The following is a 20,977-nucleotide window of genomic DNA, read 5'->3' as shown; positions in this document are numbered from 1 at the left end:
TGTTTGATTGTTTCTCTGTTATTACTAGCCACCTAGCAATTTTTTCCAGCTAGCTATGGTCCCAATCTCCCAACCTTATAACCAGCTACCAAGCTATTTCAGGCTATCAATCAAGTTGGAGTAGCTTGTCTAACTATCTTAGCTGGCATGCCTGCTGGCTAGGTTGTTTGACTTCAAGAAAAGCAAGGAAATGCTAAAATGTACTGAACATTCACATTCCTCTTTTATCCAGATTTTTTTTTTTTTTTGCAGAGATGCAGAAAAAGCATATTTAGTTTCTTAAATCAATTTAAAAAAAACACCGGTCAGGAACATACTTAGTTTAAATGTGTTCTGACAATTTATGATGATATCAGATTATTTGTGTATTAATTATGATGCCATGATATGTGCCTGTATTGATGATGTATGTTATGATCCCATGTAAGGTGTTGTAGTTTGGATGTAATATCCTAGGCATGTTAGTGCAGTATGTTGAGGTGTGGGATTTACAACAGTCAAAATGACACCCTCATTGAAATGACAAATTGAACAGGTAAATAGGTATGCTGACTATGCAGAAAAAATATATATTTTTAGTAGGAATTAGGCATAATGATTATGGCTCTAGATTGCAGGAAGAAGCTGTTTTGGGTGTTTAAAAAAAAAAATGCAAAAAGCTCCAACTTACCATCCCCTCCATCCTCCGAAAATAATGTCTGCATGACGCACGCCCCTGATCCTGTTCGTTTGCTAATTAAAAAGACTGTGAAATCATACATGTGGGAAGAAAAAAAAATACTCTTGTTCTTTTTTTTTTGTCTATTTCATTCGTCAGGTTTTCACATACACACAGACAAAACAATGACATATACACATGCACACCCACCAATAGCAACGTGATGTAGCTATTTAGACCAGTAGCAGTGACAAATGCCACAGGAAGTGGCTCTTAACAAAGGGCAGAGGTGTGAGATGGACCAGTAATGCCATGGTGCTAAATGTGTGTGCATGCTAATTTGTTTACTTTATCCTATCTGGCAGCCATTACAGTAATGGGATTAGAAAGCCTGGATATAGCCTGTCTTTCCCAGGACCAGCAGGGCTCAACACACAACAACAGCAGTTGCAGCTTATGGAGATAAGTGTATAGTCTACGGATGAACCCTAGGGACAGAGCTCTCTCTCGCTGGCGCCAGCTCCCCAGATAAGTCTCTTCTCCCTGTGTGTGCGCGTGCATGTGTGGCATGTAGGGAGGGACTGAGTCACGTGACCTTTACAACACGGACATGCATTGCAATTAGGGCCATCACATCAAGTTAACCGCAGGATTTGCTGTGATTAATCGCACATTTGAAATGGTCTCGAATTGAGCTGTAATTTAATAAAAACATTTTATAGAAAGAGAAGTACAAGAATATTAGGCGAGTGGCCAATCCTCAAAATGAGCTTTGGTTTTTGAGATACCGCTGACCGGCGGACAACCGAACACATTTTAATGCAAAAGTGGTTCAATTAAATTAATAGATATTTTGATGTACTACATAAACTCATGTAACCCAATTTAACAAGCGCTGATATTGATAAAAATGTGAAATACAAGTCAGTGGTCTTCCCTTCATACACAAACAAACAGCATTGCGAAATCTTAATTCATCTTGGAAATATATACCTGTAAACACAGAAATATAATAGGTGGAAACATCAACTATGAATATTTATAATTAATGTAAGCTTGTCTTTTTGGTAGCTGAATAATAGACAACTTTCCAAGTCACATTTGCTCTCATTCAGTGCTGTATGGTCCTGCTGACAGAAAAATTGTGCTCTGGGACAGGTTTTTAATCAAGGATCTCTCTGTACTTGGCACCTTTCATCTTTCCCTCGATCCTGACTAGCCTCCCAGTCCCTGCCGCTGAAAACCATCCCCACAGCATGATGCTGCCACCACCATGCTTCACTGTAGGGATGGTGGCAGGTTTTCTCCAGACATGATGCTTGGTAAGATGGCACCGCAGACATGCCAGCTCTGTTTCTAGCTCCTAAGCAACAGTATTTTGTTTTTTTGTGTGTTACTTCTATAGCCCAGAACATTTTTTGTGTTATTACATAAAGTAACTTTTGGATTTCAAAGAGGCAGTAAGTAACTCACCAGTATTACAACTAGGAATACGACTTTCCGAATTCGATCCTTTGTTCGTACCCCGCAGGTCAATTTAACTTATCACAGAGGCTGCTCCAGTACGCCACCAGCAGAGAAGAGTTATTCGGAGTTGGTCAAGGTAGGAAACAAAACCTCCACTACAGGAGCCCGACAAGGATGCGTGCTTAGTCCCCTCCTATACTCTCTATTCACCTGTGTCTGCATGGCCACGCACGCCTACAACTAGGCCTGATTACCAACAATGACCAGACGGCCTACAGGGAGGAGGTGAGGGCCCTCGGAGTGTGGTGCCAGGAAAATAACCTCTCACCCAACGTCAACAAAACAAAGGAGCTGATTGTGGACTTCAGGAAACAGCAGAGGGAGCACGCCCCTATCCACATTGACAGAACTGCAGTGGAGAAAGTGGAAAGCTTCAAGTTCCTCAGCGTACACATCACTGACGATCTGAAATAGTCCACCCACACAGACAGTGTGGTGAAGAAGGTGCAACAGTGCCTCTTCAACCTCAGGATGCTGAAGAAATTTGGCTTGGCCCCTCAGACCCTCAGAGACTTTTACAGATGCTCAATTGAGAGCATCCTGTCGGGCTGTATTACCACCTGGTATGGCAATTGCACCGCTCGCAACCACAGGCCTCTCCAGAGGGTGGTGCAGTCTGCCCAACGCACCCCCGGGGGAACACTGTACCCTCCAGGACACCTACAGCACCCAATGTCACAGGAAGGCCAAAAAGATCATCAATTACATCAGCCACGGCCTGTTCACCCCACTATCATCCAGAAAGCGAGGTCAGTACAGGTGCATCAAAGCTGGGACCGAGAGACTGAAAATCAGTTTCTATCTCAAGGCCATCAGACTGTTAAATAGCCATCACTGGCCGGCTACCGCCCGGCTACTCATCCCTGCACCTTAGTGGCCGCTTTCCTATATACATAGACATGAAATCACTGGCCACTTTAATAACGGACCACTAGTCACTTTAATGATGTTTACATGGTGTAATCCATTACACTCCAATCCTGCTCACGGCTGGGTTTCCCGTCGCAATCTGTGGCAGTTGCAAGTCCTGCCACATTCGACGAGCATCTGTGCCAGCGCAGTAGGATTCGATCTTAGTCCGGTATTGACGCTTTGCCTGTTTAATGGCTCATCGGAGGTCGTAGTGGGATTTCTTGTAGCGTCCTTGATAGAGACAGCTCTATTCTTTAGCCTGTAACCCATGGCTTCTGGTTGGGATATGTACGTACAGTCACTGTGGGGACGACGTTGTCGATGCACTTAATAGTGAAGCCGGTGACTAATGTGGCAAACTCCTCAATGCCATCAGATGAATCCCGGAACATATTCCAGTCTGTGCTAGCGAAACAGTCCTGTAGCTTAGCATCCGCTTCATCGGACCACTTCCCAATTGGGCGCGTCACTGGTACTTCCTGTTTTGAGTTTTTGCTTGTAGAGAGAGCTTTGTGTGCGTTTCCTTAGGGCTGTATGAAAATCCGTATCGCCAAAGCATCGCGGAACATCGGTGTGAAAATTTTAGAAGTCATTTCCGATTGAGCCGACATACGCAGTGTTTACCGTGAATGCAGTCTCTGCAACCACGGGAACATTGCCTTTAATTGTCAATCCTGTTACAAAACAGATCTTCAGCGTCACGGATTGAATAGAGCCCTCAAAGTTGAAATCTGTAGAAGGGGAAAGAGCGCCTTTGTTTTTGTTTTGTTGATGAAATTAAAAGGGGGCATCCAGCATTGCGGTAAAAGGGACACAAGATGTTCGATGTTTGAAGTAAACTTCTTTGTTGTTGTAATATTGTAAACAGACATGGCAGTTTCACCAACTACAAATATCATTTTCAATCGGTCTACTTTATTCTCCTTTTCTTTACACCTATACTCCAACTTTTCAATTTCCTCCCGTGTTAAAAACACTTCTAATTTTCACTATAACACACATTGGAACACCAACTGTGAGAGTGGTGTGGCAGGGAATCTGTCAGTTGTTACTAGTATGTTCATTGTAGCTGCTCCATACCACATTTAGCAGTAATGGAAGATGTGGCACTGAGAGACAATAGATTCGCTTTTAGCTTGGATCTGAAGTACTTATCTTTTGTGATTTCTGTTTTCTATTTTCTACTCCTCTAAGAGCTTAGTGCTTAGTTGTATCTCACACTGGATTCGTGTTGGGTACCATATATCAATGTTTAAGGGAGCTTGTCATTGATAGTACCAACACACACTGCAAGACCATGACGTTCTTCAGTGACAGGGTGAGGGAACGTTTTCCACATTCGTAATTGAAAGCAAATGTCTTGTTGTGCTTTCTTCCTGTAGTGTAGCAATGAGATTTCATTGCTTTTACAAGGGTTGAAAAATTAGTGGAAATGTCCACAAATGTTGCAACCTTAATGTTTTACACAGATCTGTGCGAAGTGAATGGGATCCTGTGTAGGCTTCAAGGAGAGCTGCGGAGATCCGAACATGATCAACCGTGTGTATACAAGTGTGTATGCAAGCCGTAGTAGACATGAGAAGACTTGAGGATACATAAGGCCGTAGTAGACATGAGAAGACTTGAGGATACATAAGGCCGTAGTAGACATGAGAAGACTTGAGGATACATAAGGCCGTAGTAGACATGAGAAGACTTGAGGATACATAAGGCCGTAGTAGACATGAGAAGACTTGAGGATACATAAGGCCGTAGTAGACATGAGAAGACTTGAGGATACATAAGGCCGTAGTAGACATGAGAAGACTTGAGGATACATAAGGCCGTAGTAGACATGAGAAGACTTGAGGATACATAAGGGGACGAGTGTCTTCAAGCATACACACGCACACACACACACACACACACACAAAACATGCATATCAGGGAGATTATCATAACTGTTTGTTCCACTGAGTGCCTAGCCCTTGATATTGTTTTTCAAACTGCTCATTGGTCAAGTGTTTTCTATACATACAACCATTTTTACTGTAGCATGATCATATACAAGCTTCAGCTGCCTTAATCTCTCGTGGACAGATTTAAATGGCGAGAATGTTTCAAGGCTCACATAGAATTATGTGATTACAAGCAGTAGCTCCTGGTTTTGGGTTTTCATCATTGATTATTTGGACTAATCGCGACTAAACCTTTCCTTTTTTGGCCATGAATAACACGGGTTAAATTAGCAGAAGGGAGGGGTTTGTCCTATAGTTTTCATTTGCTAGGGAGGAGACTTCACTTCCTCCATTTGCACAAAGGTAATCCAAATCAAATCGAATTTTGTTTGTCACATACACATGGATAGCAGATGTTGATGCGAGTGTAGCTAAATGCTTGTGCTTCTAGTTCCGACAATGCAGTAATAACCAACGAGTAATCAAACCTAACAATCCCACAACAACTACCTCATACACACAAGTGTAAAGGGATAAAGAATATGTACATAAAGATATATGAATAGGCAAGATATCTTGCATAGGCAAGATGCAGTAGATGGTATAGAGTAAAGTATATACAGTGGGAAGAACAAGTATTTGATACACTGCCGATTTTGCAGGTTTTCCTACTTACAAAGCATGTAGAGGTCTGTAATTTTTATCATAGGTACACTTCAACTGTGAGAGACGCAATCTAACGCAAAAAATCCAGAAAATCACATTGTATGATTTTTAAGTAATTAATTTGCATTTTATTGCATGACATAAGTATTTGATCACCTACCAACCAGTAAGAATTCCGGCTCTCACAGACCTGTTTGTTTTTCTTTAAGAAGCCCTCCTGTTCTCCACTCATTACCTGTATTAACTGCACCTGTTTGAACTTGTTACCTGTATAAAAGACACCTGTCCACACACTCAATCAAACAGACTCCAACCTCTCCACAATGGCCAAGACCAGAGAGCTGTGTAAGGACATCAGGGATAAAATTGTAGACCTGCACAAGGCTGGGATGGGCTACAGGACAATAAAATCCTGCAGTGCACGCAAGGTCTCCCTGCTCAAGCCAGCGCATGTCCAGGCCCGTCTGAAGTTTGCCAATGACCATCTGGATGATCCAGAGGAGGAATGGGAGAAGGTCATGTGGTCTGATGAGACAAAAATAGAGCTTTTTTGGTCTAAACTCCACTCGCCGTGTTTGGAGGAAGAAGAAGGATGAGTACAACCCCAAGAACACCATCCCAACCGTGAAGCATGGAGGTGGAAACATCATTCTTTGGGGATGCTTTTCTGCAAAGGGGACAAGACGACTGCACCATATTGAGGGGAGGATGGATGGGGCCATGTATCGCGAGATCTTGGCCAACAACCTCCTTCCCTCAGTAAAAGCATTGAAGATGGGTCGTGGCTGGGTCTTCCAGCATGACACCGACCCGAAACACACAGCCAGGGCAACTAAGGAGTGGCTCCGTAAGAAGCATCTCAAGGTCCTGGAGTGGCCTAGCCAGTCTCCAGACCTGAACCCAATAGAAAATCTTTGGAGGGAGCTGAAAGTCCCTATTGCCCAGCGACAGCCCCAAAACCTGAAGGATCTGGAGAAGGTCTGTATGGAGGAGTGGGCCAAAATCCCTGCTGCAGTGTGTGCAAACCTGGTCAAGAACTACAGGAAACGTATGATCTCTGTAATTTCAAACGAAGGTTTCTGTGCCAAATATTAAGTTCTGCTTTTCTGATGTATCAAATACTTATGTCATGCAATAAAATGCAAATGAATTACTTAAAATTCATACAATGTGATTTTCTGGATTTTTGTTTTTAGATTCCGTCTCTCACAGTTGAAGTGTACCTATGATAAAATTACAAAATTACAGACCTCTACATGCTTTGTAAGTAGGAAAACCAGCAAAATCGGCAGTGTATCAAATACTTGTTATCCCCACTGTACATATGAGATGTGTAATGTAGGGTATGTAAACATAAAAGTGGCATTGTTTAAAGTGGCTAGTGATACATGTATTACTTAAAGATGGCAAGATGCAGTAGAGGGTATAGGGTACAGTATATCCATATGAGAGGAGTAATATAGGGTATGTAAACATTATATTAAGTGGCATTGTTTAAAGTGGCTAGTGATACATTTTTACATAAATTTTTCCATTATTAAAGTGGCTGGAGTTGAGCATCTGTAAAAGTTTTTTTGAGTGCTTTTGGTGACGAGACGAATTTCTTCAGCCTCCGGAGGTTGAAGAGGCGCTGCTGCGCCTTCTTCACCACGCTGCCGAGGAACTTAACTTACTACCCTCTCCGCTACTGCTGTTTCCTGAAGTCCACGATCATCTCCTTTGCTTCACAATTGTTCATTGGGTCCCCCCCCCCCCCCCTCCAGAAGTGAAACAGTAAATTACAAACTTTCGCAAAATCATTTTACTTCTGCGTAGCCCAGAAAGGGTTAAAGTCACATATTAATTTATTAGCATCATTTTACATCTATCACAGGTTGAAAACTCCATTCATCTAGGCCATTTGTGCTTGAGTGCTAGAGAGCTGCATTAATAGATTATAAAATAACATTATATCGCTACAGTTCATGCATAATTTAGCACATTGCTTTCACAAATGGTACACATGGAAGTAACGGTTTAGGTAATCTAATATTCTTCCATAATTTGATGAGATCTATCAAGGACCCTTAGACAGAGGAAATTGGTTTTCAATGAGGCACTGCTTTTATAAAGATCCTAGATTTACATGTTGTGTTCGCAAACAAAACTCACTTTTGCAACATACATAATTCATGAGTAGTTTCCAGGGCACAGCGTAACAAACAGAGCAAGCAGAAACCCGGACCACTCCCGTGGCTTTTAGAGAAGTAGGACCTAGTCTACCATCTTGAATTAGTTGTATTTCTGAAGAATGTTCACAGTCTCCAAAATGAGCACTGTCTGCATATCTTTCCTTGGCATCATGTTCAACAAGGCTCTGGCACTGAGACAGACCAATAGTCATTCAGTGAGGTAAAGAGAGGAAATTACAATGGAAATTACAGTTTTTTTATAGCTATATGAAAGTACCTTATCGTTATCTCTAAGAGAGGGGGGCTTCCTTCTGTAAACAGGCTGTCCCCAGCCCTCATGAAACCAATTCAATATGACAGATAAATCTGTGCTTTTCAGTGCGTCTCATTTCAAGAGTTTAGTCCCCGTGAGCAGCTCAGAATCAGAGCAAGCATTCACGTCGTACACAACTGGTCTCACCAGTAAAATGCCAACCACTCAGCCTGCTACAGTATCGACGGGCACAGTGGGAGCTTTATTGACAAGCAGCATGCTATCATGTGAATCATTGGACACCATTCCACACATAGCAAGATAACCTGCAATTTCAATGCTGTCCCTCTTTAACTCTCTCCACTGTCAGAGCTAAGGAAGGTCACAGAAATGCTTGCCACCGAGAAGCGATTATTGAACCCTCCTTTTGGTGACAAAGAATGTGGCGGCCGATTGTGTTCCAAAACCATTTGAGTCTGGACCGTGTCTGGAACCCGACTGTTCCTGTCAGATTTAGTTAAACATCTTCTCTTCTCAGCTCTTATCATCTGATCAGCGCTGAGCAGATAGAACAAACGTCATTTCATCCATGCAAACACCGTTATATTGGATTGTAGTAAGTGATTCCATTACAAACTTTCCTTCTCACCGCTGGTTATTGGATTTGCTTCATGAGACCAACCTATTGGCTTATGTCCGTTCTCTTCCAAATCATCAAGCAGCGCCGACATGACCTTGCTCGGGAGCGATGTTCAAATAAACGCTCTGAAAGCAGTGGATAATTGTCCATCCCTCTCCGTAACTGCAGCAACAGAGACGTAACATCGCTGGCCGTTTTAATTATGGCCTGTGGGGCAGTCTGCTGATTATGGACTGTTTTAATTACGGCTCATTTTACGTTATGTTAGATGTCAGCGAGGCCGGATTGGAGCCGTGCTCTCTGTCAGCCATAGTGTCTCCCGAGTCTTCTGTTCAGCTTTCCTCATCAGCACCAGAGAGCTCTTATCCAGAATGTAAGGATCAAAGGGACCGCCACTAGGATAGGAACCATGAGCCCCACAAATACCCCACCCCCCCAACCCCCACCTGGGAACAGAGGGACTACAGTAAGTCCCATCCCCACAGCCGCATCAATCAATCAATCAATTGTATTTATAAAGCCCTTCTTACATCAGCTGATGTCACAAAGTGCTGTACAGACACCCAGCCTAAGACCCCAAACAGCAAGCGATGCAGGTGTAGAAGCACGGTGGCTTAGAAAAACTCCCTAGAAAGGCCAGAACTTAGGAAGAAACCTAGAGAGGAACCAGGCTATGAGGGATGGCCATCCTTTCCTGGCTGTGCCGGGTAGAGATTGTAACAGAACATGGCCAATATGTTCAAATGTTCATAGATGACCAGCAGGGTCAAATAATAATAACCACAGTGGTTGTCAAGGGTGCAACACGTCAGCAACTCAGGAGTAAATGTCAGTTGGCTTTTCATAGCCGATCATTCAGAGGATCTCCACCGCTCCTGCTGTCACTAGAGAGTTGACAGCAGCAGGTCTGGGACAGGTAGCACGTCCGGTGAACCGGTCAGGATTCCATAGCCGCAGGCAGAACAATTGAAAATGGAGCAGCAGCATGGCCTGGTGGACTGGGGACAGCAAGGTGTCATCGGTCCAGGTAGTCCTGACGCATGGTCCTAGGGCTCAGGTCCTCAGAGAGAGAGAAAGAAACAAAGAGAGAGAAAGAGAGAATTAGAGAGAGCATACTTACATTCACACAGAACATTGGTTAAGACAGGATAAATACTCCAGATATAACAGGCTGACCCTAGCCCCCCGACACATAAACTACTGCAGCATAAATACTGGAGGCTGAGACATTAGGGGTCGGGAGACACTGTGGCCCCGTACGACGATATCCCCGGACAGGGCCAAACAGGCAGGATATAACCCCACCCACTTTGCCAAAGCACAGCCCCCACACCACTAGAGGGATATCTTCAACCACCAACTTACCATCCTGAGACAAGGGCGAGTATAGCCCACGAAGATCTCCGCCACGGCACAACCCGAGGGGGGGGCGCCAACCGACATAAATCAGCATCACACTCCGTAATTAAAGCGACGGTCTACAGTGACCTCTCATGTTCAGAGCATTTGTTAAAGAGCTGTATTGACTAAGTGTCTAAATTGATGAGGCAGTTCATTGTTTTCCAGCGCTGGATTTTTGTTTTTTAAATATTTCACCTTGATGGACAGAGAGGGGAACTGATAATGGAATTGTACATGGAAACGTAAGAACAAATGCACATTTGGGTAGCTTCCTTTTATGTTTATTGGCTGAACATTTGTACGACATGTCTTCAATGTCCAGTACTGTATTTTCTTTGATTTCAACGCCAGTATTGTTTATGACGTAGATTTAGTTTGGGATATACAGTATATGAAATTGACAAATGTTCTTCTGATTGATGTCAGTCCACAAAACAGGCAAATTAGAACAAGAAGGTTCATTTGTAAACCAAGCACATGTCAATAAAAACCCGTGGCAGGCCTGAAGAGAGTCGAGGGCCCTTCAAGCGGAGCAATCCTGTAACATAAAGCCAGAACAGACAGCCTTTGAAAGGATTTTCCTTACCAATGAGGACAGGCATTAATAGAAAGCACAAACACAATACCCATCCTCATCACCAAGTGGAACGTTAAGAAAAACCTCACAAAGGCTTTTCTTTGAACATTTTAAAAAGACAACCTGATTGACTGATTGTCCATGAAAGTGGGTTGATATGAAAGAACATGTTATTGAAGTCACACAGAGCAAACATGCCGTCCTTTTTACAATGTGCACGGAAGGGATTTACTGCAATAGACGAAGGGCATAAATACAACACACGTCATTTGATTACAATAAAACGGTAAGTGTATTCAGTTACGTTACCAGCAAAGATATTGTAATCAGATTACCGACAACATGATTACTTAGACTACTTTTAAATTCAGACACCTTATGACAACATTCTGTTTTCTCAATGACATTCAATTCAGCATTGGAAAAAGCATCAGTTTGTTCCACCTGAGTGAGTCAGAGACCACTAGGATGACATACCAAATGCTTTGAATGGATCCTTTTTTGTCTTCTTCTAATGCCTCTTAAAGGTAAGGCAATCCAAAAGTAACTGAGAGTGAGTTTGGGTAATCCAAAAGTTACGATACTAATTACAATTTTGGACAGGCAACTAGTAACTGTAATGGATTACATTTAGAAAGTAACCTACCCAACCCTCCACACAAACACACGGTATATAATCAGTATGTAATCAGATCATATGTGTGTTCCATGGTTCAGTGGAGAGGGGACTTTCTCTCTCCCTCTGACCCTGTCTGTTCCCACAGAAGCACAGTCTCATGTCCTCCCTCACCCCGTTACTGACCAGCACATACAGCACTGGGTCCACCACACTGTTCAGGCTGGACAGGGCCAGCGTGAATGAGAAAGGGAAGTGCATTTTCTGCTCAAACTGACAGTACATCTTTTCGTCCATGTGGTAGTAGGCCAGGGAGCGGGTCAGCAGGAGGAGGTGGTAGGGGGCGAAGCACACAGAGAAAATCCCGATCACCCCGAAGGACAGCAGCCGTACCTTCCTCTTAGCCTGCTCCCCCAGCCCCTCGCTCTGCTTCACCTGGCCCATGATCCTCCAGTAACACAGCCCCAGCACCAGCAGGGGCAGCAGGAAGCCGATGCCCACACGCAGCAGGTTGAACAGGGCCACGGGCTGCGGCATGGGGTAGGTCTCGTAGCAGCGGTCCTGCGTGTCGTCGTGGGCATCCTGCAGGTTGTCCTTGAACAGCACCAGGCCGTGTCCGGACATGACAGTCACGCACACGACCAGACAAAGCACCCAGGCGTAGCGCGCGCTGCGGAAGGCTTTGGTCCTCAGGGGGTAGGTGACAGCCAGGCAGCGGTCCACAGAGATGCAGCACAGCAGGTAGATGCTAAGGTACATGTTGGAGTAGTAGAAGAAGCCGGCCACGCTGCAGGACAGGCTGCCCAGGCTCCAGTGGTGGTCCCGGTGGTAGTAGTTGATCCAGAGAGGCATGGTAAAGATATAGAGTAGGTCAGACAGGGACAGGTTGAGCAGGAATACCCCCAGGGTGTTCTGGCTGCGGACCTGCTGGACGATGGGGCCAAGGGTCAATAGGTTAAAGGCCAAGCCCAGGATAAAGGCCAGGATGTAGATGCTCATCAGGAAGTCACTGATAGGGCTATTAGAGATGGTCACGCAAGTCAAGTTGAAGTTTGTTTTATCCATCTGTTTCTCTATCTTTGTTCAGGCCCAAACTGGAGTAGTTCCTGAAAAGACAAACAAATCAAAATCAAATGTGCTGTATACAACAGGTGTAGTGTAGACCTTACAGTGAAATGCTTACTTACGAGCCCCTAACCAACAATGCAGTTTTTTAAAATATGGATAAGAATAAGAAATAAAAGTAACAATTAATTAAAGAGCAGCAGTAAAATAACAATAGTGAGGTATATACAAGGGGGTACCGGTACTGATTAAATGTCCGGAGGCCCCGGTTAGTTGAGGTAATATGTACATGTTGGTAGAGTTATTAAAGTGACTATGCATAGATGGTAACAACAGAGAGTAGCAGTGGTGTAAAAGAGGGGGGCGGGGGCAATGCAAATAGTCTGGGTAGCCATTTGATTAGGTGTCTTATGGCTTGGGGGTAGAAGCTGTTTAGAAGCCTCTTGGACCTAGACTTGATGCTCCGGTACCGCTTGACGTGTGGTAGCAGAGAGAACAGTCTATGACTAGAGCGGCTGCAGTTTTTGACCATTTTTAGGGCCTTCCTCTGACACCGCCTGGTATAGAGGTCCTGGATGGCAGGAAGCTTGGCCCCAGTGATGTACTGGGCCGTTCACATTACCCTCTGTAGTGCCTTGCGGTCGGAGGCCGAGCAGTTGACATACCAGGCAGTGATGCAACCCGTCAGGATGCTCTCGATGGTGCAGCTGTAGAACCTTTTGAGGATCTGAGGACCCATGCCAAATCTTTTCAGTCTCCTGAGGGGGAATAGGTTTTGTGGTGCCCTCTTCACGACTGTCTTGGTGTGCTTGGACCATGTTAGTTTCCTGGTGATGTGGACACCAAGGAACTAGAAGCTCTCAACCTGCTCCACTGCAGCCCCGTCGATAAAAATGGGGGCATGCTCGGCCCTCTGTTTGCGCGGTATGCAAATTGGAGTGGGTCTAGGGTTTCTGGGATAATGGTGTTAATGTGAGCCACGATCAGCCTTTCAAAGCGTTTCATGGCTCCAGATGTGAGTGCTACGGGTCAGTAGTAATTTAGGCAGGTTACCTTAGTGTTCTTGGGCACAGGCACTATGGTTGTCTGCTCAAAACATGTATATCTTGTATGTTATTAGTGTAAAATAAAATATAGCTTAAATCGCTTGTGATGTATGAACCCTGATCAGAAAAGCTTGATTATCACCTGTGTTACAAAATCAGGTTTTGGTAGTCTTTGCCATTTTTTTTTATTAAACATTTATTTAACCAGGAAAGTTGTATTTAGACACAGTCTTGAGTCATAAATGAGACTAGTCTGTCTTTCCTAGATCTTCCTGTAGTCTCATTTAGTAGAAAGTTACTCACATAGGGCTCTACTCAATCCGCATTGCGGAAGTTCAGCTTTACAGCTTGTTTGAAATTTAAAGGCGATGGTCCCGCTTTTGGCAGGAGACTGCATTCCCAGTAAACACTGCATATGTTGGCTCATTCAGAAATGACCTTCACATTTCTATCGCGGAATCTGTAACACTTCAGCTTTACAGATTGAATAGAGCCCATAAAGTGTGTCACAGAGACACATCCAGTGCATTCGGAAAGTTTTCAGACCCCTTCACATTTTGATATGTTACAGCCTTTTTTCCCTTTATCAATCTGCACACAATACCACACAAAGCAAAAACGTGTATTTTTTAAATATCACATTTACAGTATTCAGAGCCTTTCTCAGTATTTTGTTGAACCACCTTCGGCAGTGATTACAGCCTTGAGTCTTTTTTGGGTGTGACGCTAGAAGCTTGGCACACCTGTATTAGGGGAGTTTCTCCCATTCTTCTCTGCAGATCTTCTCAATCCCTGCCAGGATGGATGGGTAATATCGCAGCACAGCTATTTTCCGGTCTCGCCAGAGATGTTTGATCGAGTTCAAGTCCGGGCACTGACTGGGCCACTCAAGGACATTCAGAGACTTGTCCCAAAGCCACTCCTGCGTTGTCTTGGCTGTGTGATTAGGGTCGTTGTCCTGTTGGAAGGTGAACTTTCGCCCCAGTCTGCGATCCTGTGCGCTCCGGAGCAGGTTTTCATCAAGGATCTCTCTGTACTTTGCTCCGTTCGTCTTTCCCTCGATCCTGACTAGTCTCCCACATCCCCACAGCATGATGCTGCCACCACCATGCTTCACTGTAGGGATGGTATTGGCCAGGTGATGAGCGTTGCCTGGTCTTCTCCATGCGTGTTGCTTGGCATTCAGGCCAGAGTTCAATCTTGGTTTAATCAGACCAGAGATTCTTCTTTCTCATGGTCTGAGAGCCCTTTAGGTATCTTTTGGTAAACTCCAAGCGGGCTGTCATGTGTCTTTTACTGAGGAGTGGCTTCCGTCTGACCACTCTATTATAAAGGCCTGTTTGGTGGAGTGCGGCAGAGATGGTTGTCCTTTTGGAAGGTTCTCCCATCTCCACGGAGGAACTCTGGAGCTTTGTCACAGTGACCAACGGGTTTTTGGTCACATCCTTGACCAAGGCCCTTCTCCACTGGTTGCTCAATTTGGCCAGGATGCCAGCTCTATGAAGAGTCTTGGTGGTTCCAAACTTCTTCCATTTAAGAATTATGGAGGCCAATGTGTTCTTGGGGACCTTCAATACTGCTGGTATTTTTTGGTACCCTTCCCCAGATCTGTGCCTCGACACAATCCTCTAAGGACAATTCCTTAGACCTCATGGCTTGGTTTTTGCTCTGACGTCCCACAGTTGACAGTGCACCTTATATAGACAGGTGTGTGCCTTTCCAAATCATGTCCAATCAAGTTGTAGAAACATCTCAAGGATGATCAATGGACACAGAATGCAGCTAAGCTCAATTTTGACTCTCATAGCAAAGGGTCTGAATACTTATGTAAGTAAGTTATTTCTGTTTCTTTTGCAAACATTTCTAAAAACCTGTTTTCACTTTGTCATTATGGGGTACTGTGTGTAGATTGATGAGGAAAAAAAACTTATTTAAATCCATTTTAGAATAAGTCTGTAACGTAACACAATGTGGAAAAAGTGAAGGGGTCTGAATATATAGCATATATATAGCACATATGAGTTGAACTCATCCCTCAAAAGATGGCATCCTCTTACTCACAATCATTACTCACAATCATTACAGTATCCAGCTCATCACACTTTGCTCCAACCCATTTCATTGACAAAATTGTTTGTGTGTGAAAAAGATAAAACCCTTTGGCTATCCACTCTGACACAGTCAGAATTGTAACATACTATTTGAGCTTGATAATGGGCTCTGGGTGGAAAATATGAGTCGACCCTTCAAGAGTGGGCCTCTGAGGTTTAGTCATGGTCTCACAAATATCGATTTGAGCCTTATTGCAGTGGAACTGGCTAACTCCAAATTGCCTGTGAAACCATCTCTCCACTTTTAAATACTTTGTGTGAAAAGCCTAACCAATTTCAGGATTTGTGACCTTCTATATTGTCTGACCCCCTCTGTGTATGATAGGAGTTACTGTCATTGGCTCCCTCCTCCTAACGGGTTTAAATTACCTTATGTTAATGCCGCTGTCCAGTAAATTGCATCAACATGTTCCATGGTTATTGTTCTGCATGGTTTCAAACTGGCTGACTATCTGCCACCGCACAGGTTGTGATTCGCGGGAGAGCATTTGCACTTCATCGTGACGTTCAATGTGCCCGAGCCAGGCACTGGGATTGGATTAACCAGATATTTTGGAGGCAATAAGACTGACAGCAGGACCGTTCGTAGCTTTAATGCTTATTTAAATACTTTAGTGAAATGCAAGGAAGGACATAGTTCTAATAAGGTCACAGGGGTGCTACGGTCATAGCGTGAAGAAAATATGTCCCGCGGCAGTAACTTTATCAATCAATTGGCGATGACATTTTCGGACTGGTACTACACACTGATAATCAGATCTACGTTTCTGTGCTCGCTTGCTCCTGAAACAGACATGCAAGTCTGACGATCACATGAAACAAACATCACTGTACCAATGTAAATCCCAATTAGGTTCTGGGAAACGTGGCAGCCATTCATAAAGATGGGCATCTATGTTCCTTTCGATACCACTAACACCAACGTGTGTTTTCAGATAATTAGTAGGGCAATCACATAATTACCTTCTCAGCTCTCTGATGGACTAATACAAAAGTCTTCTTTTGAATTATTGCACTAAAAAGGTGTTGATTGGCTCGAATTGGAGAAAAGCCAAGTTCTGAAAGATAAAACAGGAAATCGTTAAAAAAAAAAAAAAAATGATGGGGCTGAGAAGATGATCTTGCTATGTTTCCATCCTCATCCCACACTCAGGCTTTGTTGGTTGTTAGTGTGCAGAAACAGAAGGCCCTTAATGGTATACGTGGATGATAATACATTGGCATGAATTGGCATGTGATGTAAATGTGCTCTAAGGTATATAATTAGTATGTAATCCAGACTGATCAAGCACTCGTTCATATTCCGTGAGTTAATGCTCATGATATGGATCTTAAAGGGTAATTATATGGTTGATCCACAGATCTGTCATTAATCTAAGTTCTCACCATGTGGATGACGGCAAATAGCCTACCTAAGGTAGGCATTTTGCAGCCAATAAGAATGAGCGTTGACTATGTGACGATCTGCACATTTTCCTTTGTATTATTACCACGGTGAATTGGGCAACCTGAACACTGTACTTTGGTTTGTTGAAAGATGACGGACCATAACGTGCTAATCATTAATCAGAGCATTCTGCTATGCTGGTACAATCTACTGACTAGTCAGGCCATTTGGCCTCCAATAATCACTGTGTAATTTAGAAGCATCTTTCACTTTCAGAGACATTGATGGAATAATCTTTGCGTTAGTTGAACATTTTGCGCCCGTGACAACGTTCATCAGAAAAAGTGAAAAGGCTGAACGTAGGTGTCGGTGGCATACCGATAGCTTGAGTTGTGAGTAACTGTGGTATTCCCCTCTTAGTAACAAGGAAATAAAGAACGGTCTGGTCTAGATTACTAATGTTCCATTGACTCTTAACCAAAAATAAATTCATAACTGCTGATACAAATCTTTCCAAATGCTGACATGACACCACATATATAATGCTGAATCTGTGGCCACCGTGGGTGCGTTCTTGATAACTGCGCTATTGTGGTTACCCTTTGCTATAACACAGACTCATTTCCTCTTTCTTAAAAAAACATTTATATACACTTAGGTTGGAGCCATTAAAACTCGTTTTTCAACCACTTGACAAATATATTTTTAACAAAGTTAAGTTTTGGCAACCCGGTTAGGACATCTATTGTGTGCATGAAGCAAGTCATTTTTCCAACAATTGTTTACAGACAGATTACTTCACTTATAATTCACTATATCACAATTCCAGTCGGTCAGAAGTTTACATACACTTGACTGTGCCTTTAAACAGCTTGGAAAGTTACAGAAAATTATGTAATGGCTTTAGAAGCTTCTGATAGGCTGATTGACACCATTTGAGTCAATTGGATGTGTACCTGTGGATGTATTTCAAGGCCTACCTTCAAACTCAGTGCCTCTTTGCTTGACATCATGGGAAAATCAAAAGAAAATCAGCCAAGACCTCAGAAAAATAATTGTAGACCTCCACGAGTCTGGTTCATCCTTGGGAGCAATTTCCAAACGCCTGAAGTTACCACGTTCATCTGTACAAACAGTAGTAAGCAAATATAAAGAAAATAAAATGATGTGGATATATTGAAGCAACATCTCAAGACATCAGTCAGGAAGTTAAAGCTTGGTCGCAAATGGGTCTTCCAAATGAACAATGACCCCAAACATACTTCCAAAGTTGTGGAAAGATGGCTCAAGGACAACAAAGTCAAGGTATTAGAGTGGCCATCACAAAGCCCTGACCTCAATCCTATAGAAAATTTGTGGGCAGAACTGAAAAAGCATGTGCGGGCAAGGAGGCCCACAAACCTGACTCAGTTACACCAGCTCTGTCAGGAGGAATGGGCCGAAATTCACCCAACTTATTGCGTGAATCTTGTGGACGGCTACCCGAAACATTTGACACAAGTTAAACAATTTAAAGGCAATGCTACCAAATACTAATTGACTGTATGTAAACTTCAGACCCACTGGGAATGTGATGAAAGGAATAAAAGTTGAAATATATAATTCTCTCTACTATTATTCTGACGTTTCCACATTCTTAAAATAAAGTGGTGATACTAACTGACCTAAGACAGGATTTTTACTCTGATTAAATGTCATTAATTGTGAAAAACTGAGTTTCAATGTATTTGGCTAAGGTATATGTAAACTTCAGACTTCAACTGTACATTCCAGTACATTACTGGAGAACACCGTAGGTCTACTTTCCCAGGCAAGTTTTGTTATCTCATGTTTGACCTGAAGTATGCACTTTTTAAGCTATTTGTCCTGTCTGATTAACAAAGCATCATGAATATTTGTGTAGCAGGCTACCCTTCATAAGTCTGCAACTCTACATGCTACTTGCCTTGCGTTCTCTCCCACAGGATTCTCTGTCTGTCAGATTTGCACACCATCTTGGTTAACTCCCTGAGATTGTGGGTTTAGTTTAGTCCTCGTGTTGTCCGTATTCTCTTAAAGTCAAATGAACCTTGCTTAGCAACTAGAAGAGTCCATTTGACTGACACTACATGTAATATCTACCCACTGAAGCCATCCTGAGTAGCCCTCTCCAGACCGCTTCTATTGTGGATTTCACCCCATTACATCTGTCCAGTAGCATGTTAATGTTCTTTTAGCCAAACGCACAGGGAGGGGACTCTCAGACGTACAGTGACAGCTAGGCGAAAGATCTCCCAGGTCACAGATAGTCTCGTGTCCCAACGGTCCCAAAGCGTAACTCGTTTACATCCTTGAAAATGTCCACTTTTGTTCTCAATCAGCAGACAGTCCTCCACATTTCCACAGTTCTCAGAATCAACCCTCTGTTTTGCCCTTTAAGCACCTGTGGGAGCAATTTGCATGTTTTCGAACGTTGAATCAGTCACTGGCTACATTCCCAGACCTCTTTAGTCTAATCATTTAGTAAGACTGACTCACACTGCTACAGGTTTCCTTTTACCACTGTCATCCTGGGGCCAGAGCAACAGGGGAAATTGTGTGTTGGGGGGGGGGGGGGGAGTTCTTTTAGAACGGAATTAAAATGTATCTTGTCAGCGCAATGTTTAGGTAGAATATTTAGGAAGTGTAGACGTGCATCTGTGAAGGGATTGAACTGAGACCTCAAGAACTCGCAATCAATTTGAGACAATATGTGTATGTCTTATCTTCTAAAATATACAGTGATACTCTGTGTACTAACTTCCAGAGAATGTCTGATCTCCATCGGAAAGGAAAAAGTTGACAAAAGCGCTATCATTCTTTCATCTACACTTTTTACCACTTCTGAGTCCTGACCACCGTTTTAGAAGACCTCACCTGTCAGTTGTGGGACTCAGCTTGTTGTCGACAATGGTTCTCCAAAGTGGAAGAACTTCTGTCTCCTTCAGTAACCCTCAGGCACAGGAGATGTCCATTCAGACAGCCTGAGGGGAGGCTTCAGAACCTTTGAGTTACTGCCAGACCAGAGTCCCACATGACGACAGGAAGAGAGCTGCGCCCACTCCAGTTAGAAGCACTCTGATGAGAGGAGACAACCGACAGACTGATGGTTTTCAACCCAGTACACGTCCTCTCCTCTGATGGGGAAATGCCAACCATTAGCAGTCAGTCCACTCACTGAAGTCAAGATGTCAGACAGACAGCCAATGCACGAGAGAGACACGGAGAGAGAACAAGTCAGACACGAGAGAGGAAGAGAAGAGTGATGTTTAGGGGAGGAGGGAGTTTCCTTCAGCATACACGTGCATTGGAGAAGTAATTACTTCAGGGCGGGGGGGTAGACACTTCTCACACACTAACTCCCCAGCAACCCCTAGATGGATCGTTCAGACTGAAACTTACAACTTGACAGGCAGTCAGGCTGATCACAATGGTCGTTTCCTCCACAAGAGACCACAAAGAGAGCAATCCGCAGCAACCGATATTATAGACACACAGGCAATGTGAGTCAATAACACAATAGAGCAAAATTATCTTTAGATGTGACTAATGGGCTATTCCTGTTGGCATAGAAATCTAATACACATGTCAACCTGGACTGAAACCATCAGTGAAAAATCTAAAATGATTCATCACGGGTCAGGTCGTCTCTAACGTCATCTCCGTACCAGAAGTAAATCACATCCGGAGATTACATGACTTGGATGGCATCTGCCTATTAATTAATAGAGGAGGGAAACATGTGTATCACAGTCACAATTCAACTGGGAATGGGAAGCGAATATCCTTTATAAACGGACCTGCCCTACACTCCGTGTTAATATTTATCATCCCATCTTTGCATTTTGTCTTGTAATAACTCTCTCAATATGCACTTGAGGTTGAATGCTTCACAGCCGTTTCCAAAGTGATTTTTGTTGTTGTTGTTGAATGAACGTTGCTGCAGGGAAATGTACAGGAAGGCATGAAGGTGTGTGGGTAAATGAGCAGAT

General features: G+C 43.4%; 1 protein-coding gene across 2 annotated transcripts; it reads right to left on the bottom strand.

Moving 5' to 3' along the window:
• Positions 1–10,430: 10,430 nt before the first annotated feature.
• Positions 10,431–20,385, bottom strand: LOC110503491 (G protein-coupled receptor 4). Of its 2 annotated transcripts, XM_036962018.2 has the most exons (3): positions 19,863–20,378; positions 16,544–16,638; positions 10,431–12,464 (listed from the first exon to the last, which is right to left on the bottom strand). In XM_036962018.2, exon 3 carries the CDS (start codon positions 12,421–12,423, stop codon positions 11,431–11,433), a length of 993 nt encoding a protein of 330 aa, XP_036817913.1. In that variant the 5' UTR covers positions 12,424–12,464; positions 16,544–16,638; positions 19,863–20,378; the 3' UTR covers positions 10,431–11,430. The 2 variants fall into 2 exon arrangements, with proteins under 2 accessions (XP_036817913.1, XP_036817914.1); XM_036962019.2 differs by lacking the exon at positions 16,544–16,638 and having other exon boundaries at positions 19,863–20,385.
• Positions 20,386–20,977: the final 592 nt, after the last annotated feature.

The sequence above is a fragment of the Oncorhynchus mykiss genome, chromosome 24 (genome assembly GCF_057628025.1).
Source record: "Oncorhynchus mykiss isolate SJ-2025 chromosome 24, ASM5762802v1, whole genome shotgun sequence".
Taxonomy (NCBI): domain Eukaryota; kingdom Metazoa; phylum Chordata; class Actinopteri; order Salmoniformes; family Salmonidae; genus Oncorhynchus; species Oncorhynchus mykiss.
This window is presented reverse-complemented; position numbering and strand designations above follow the sequence as displayed.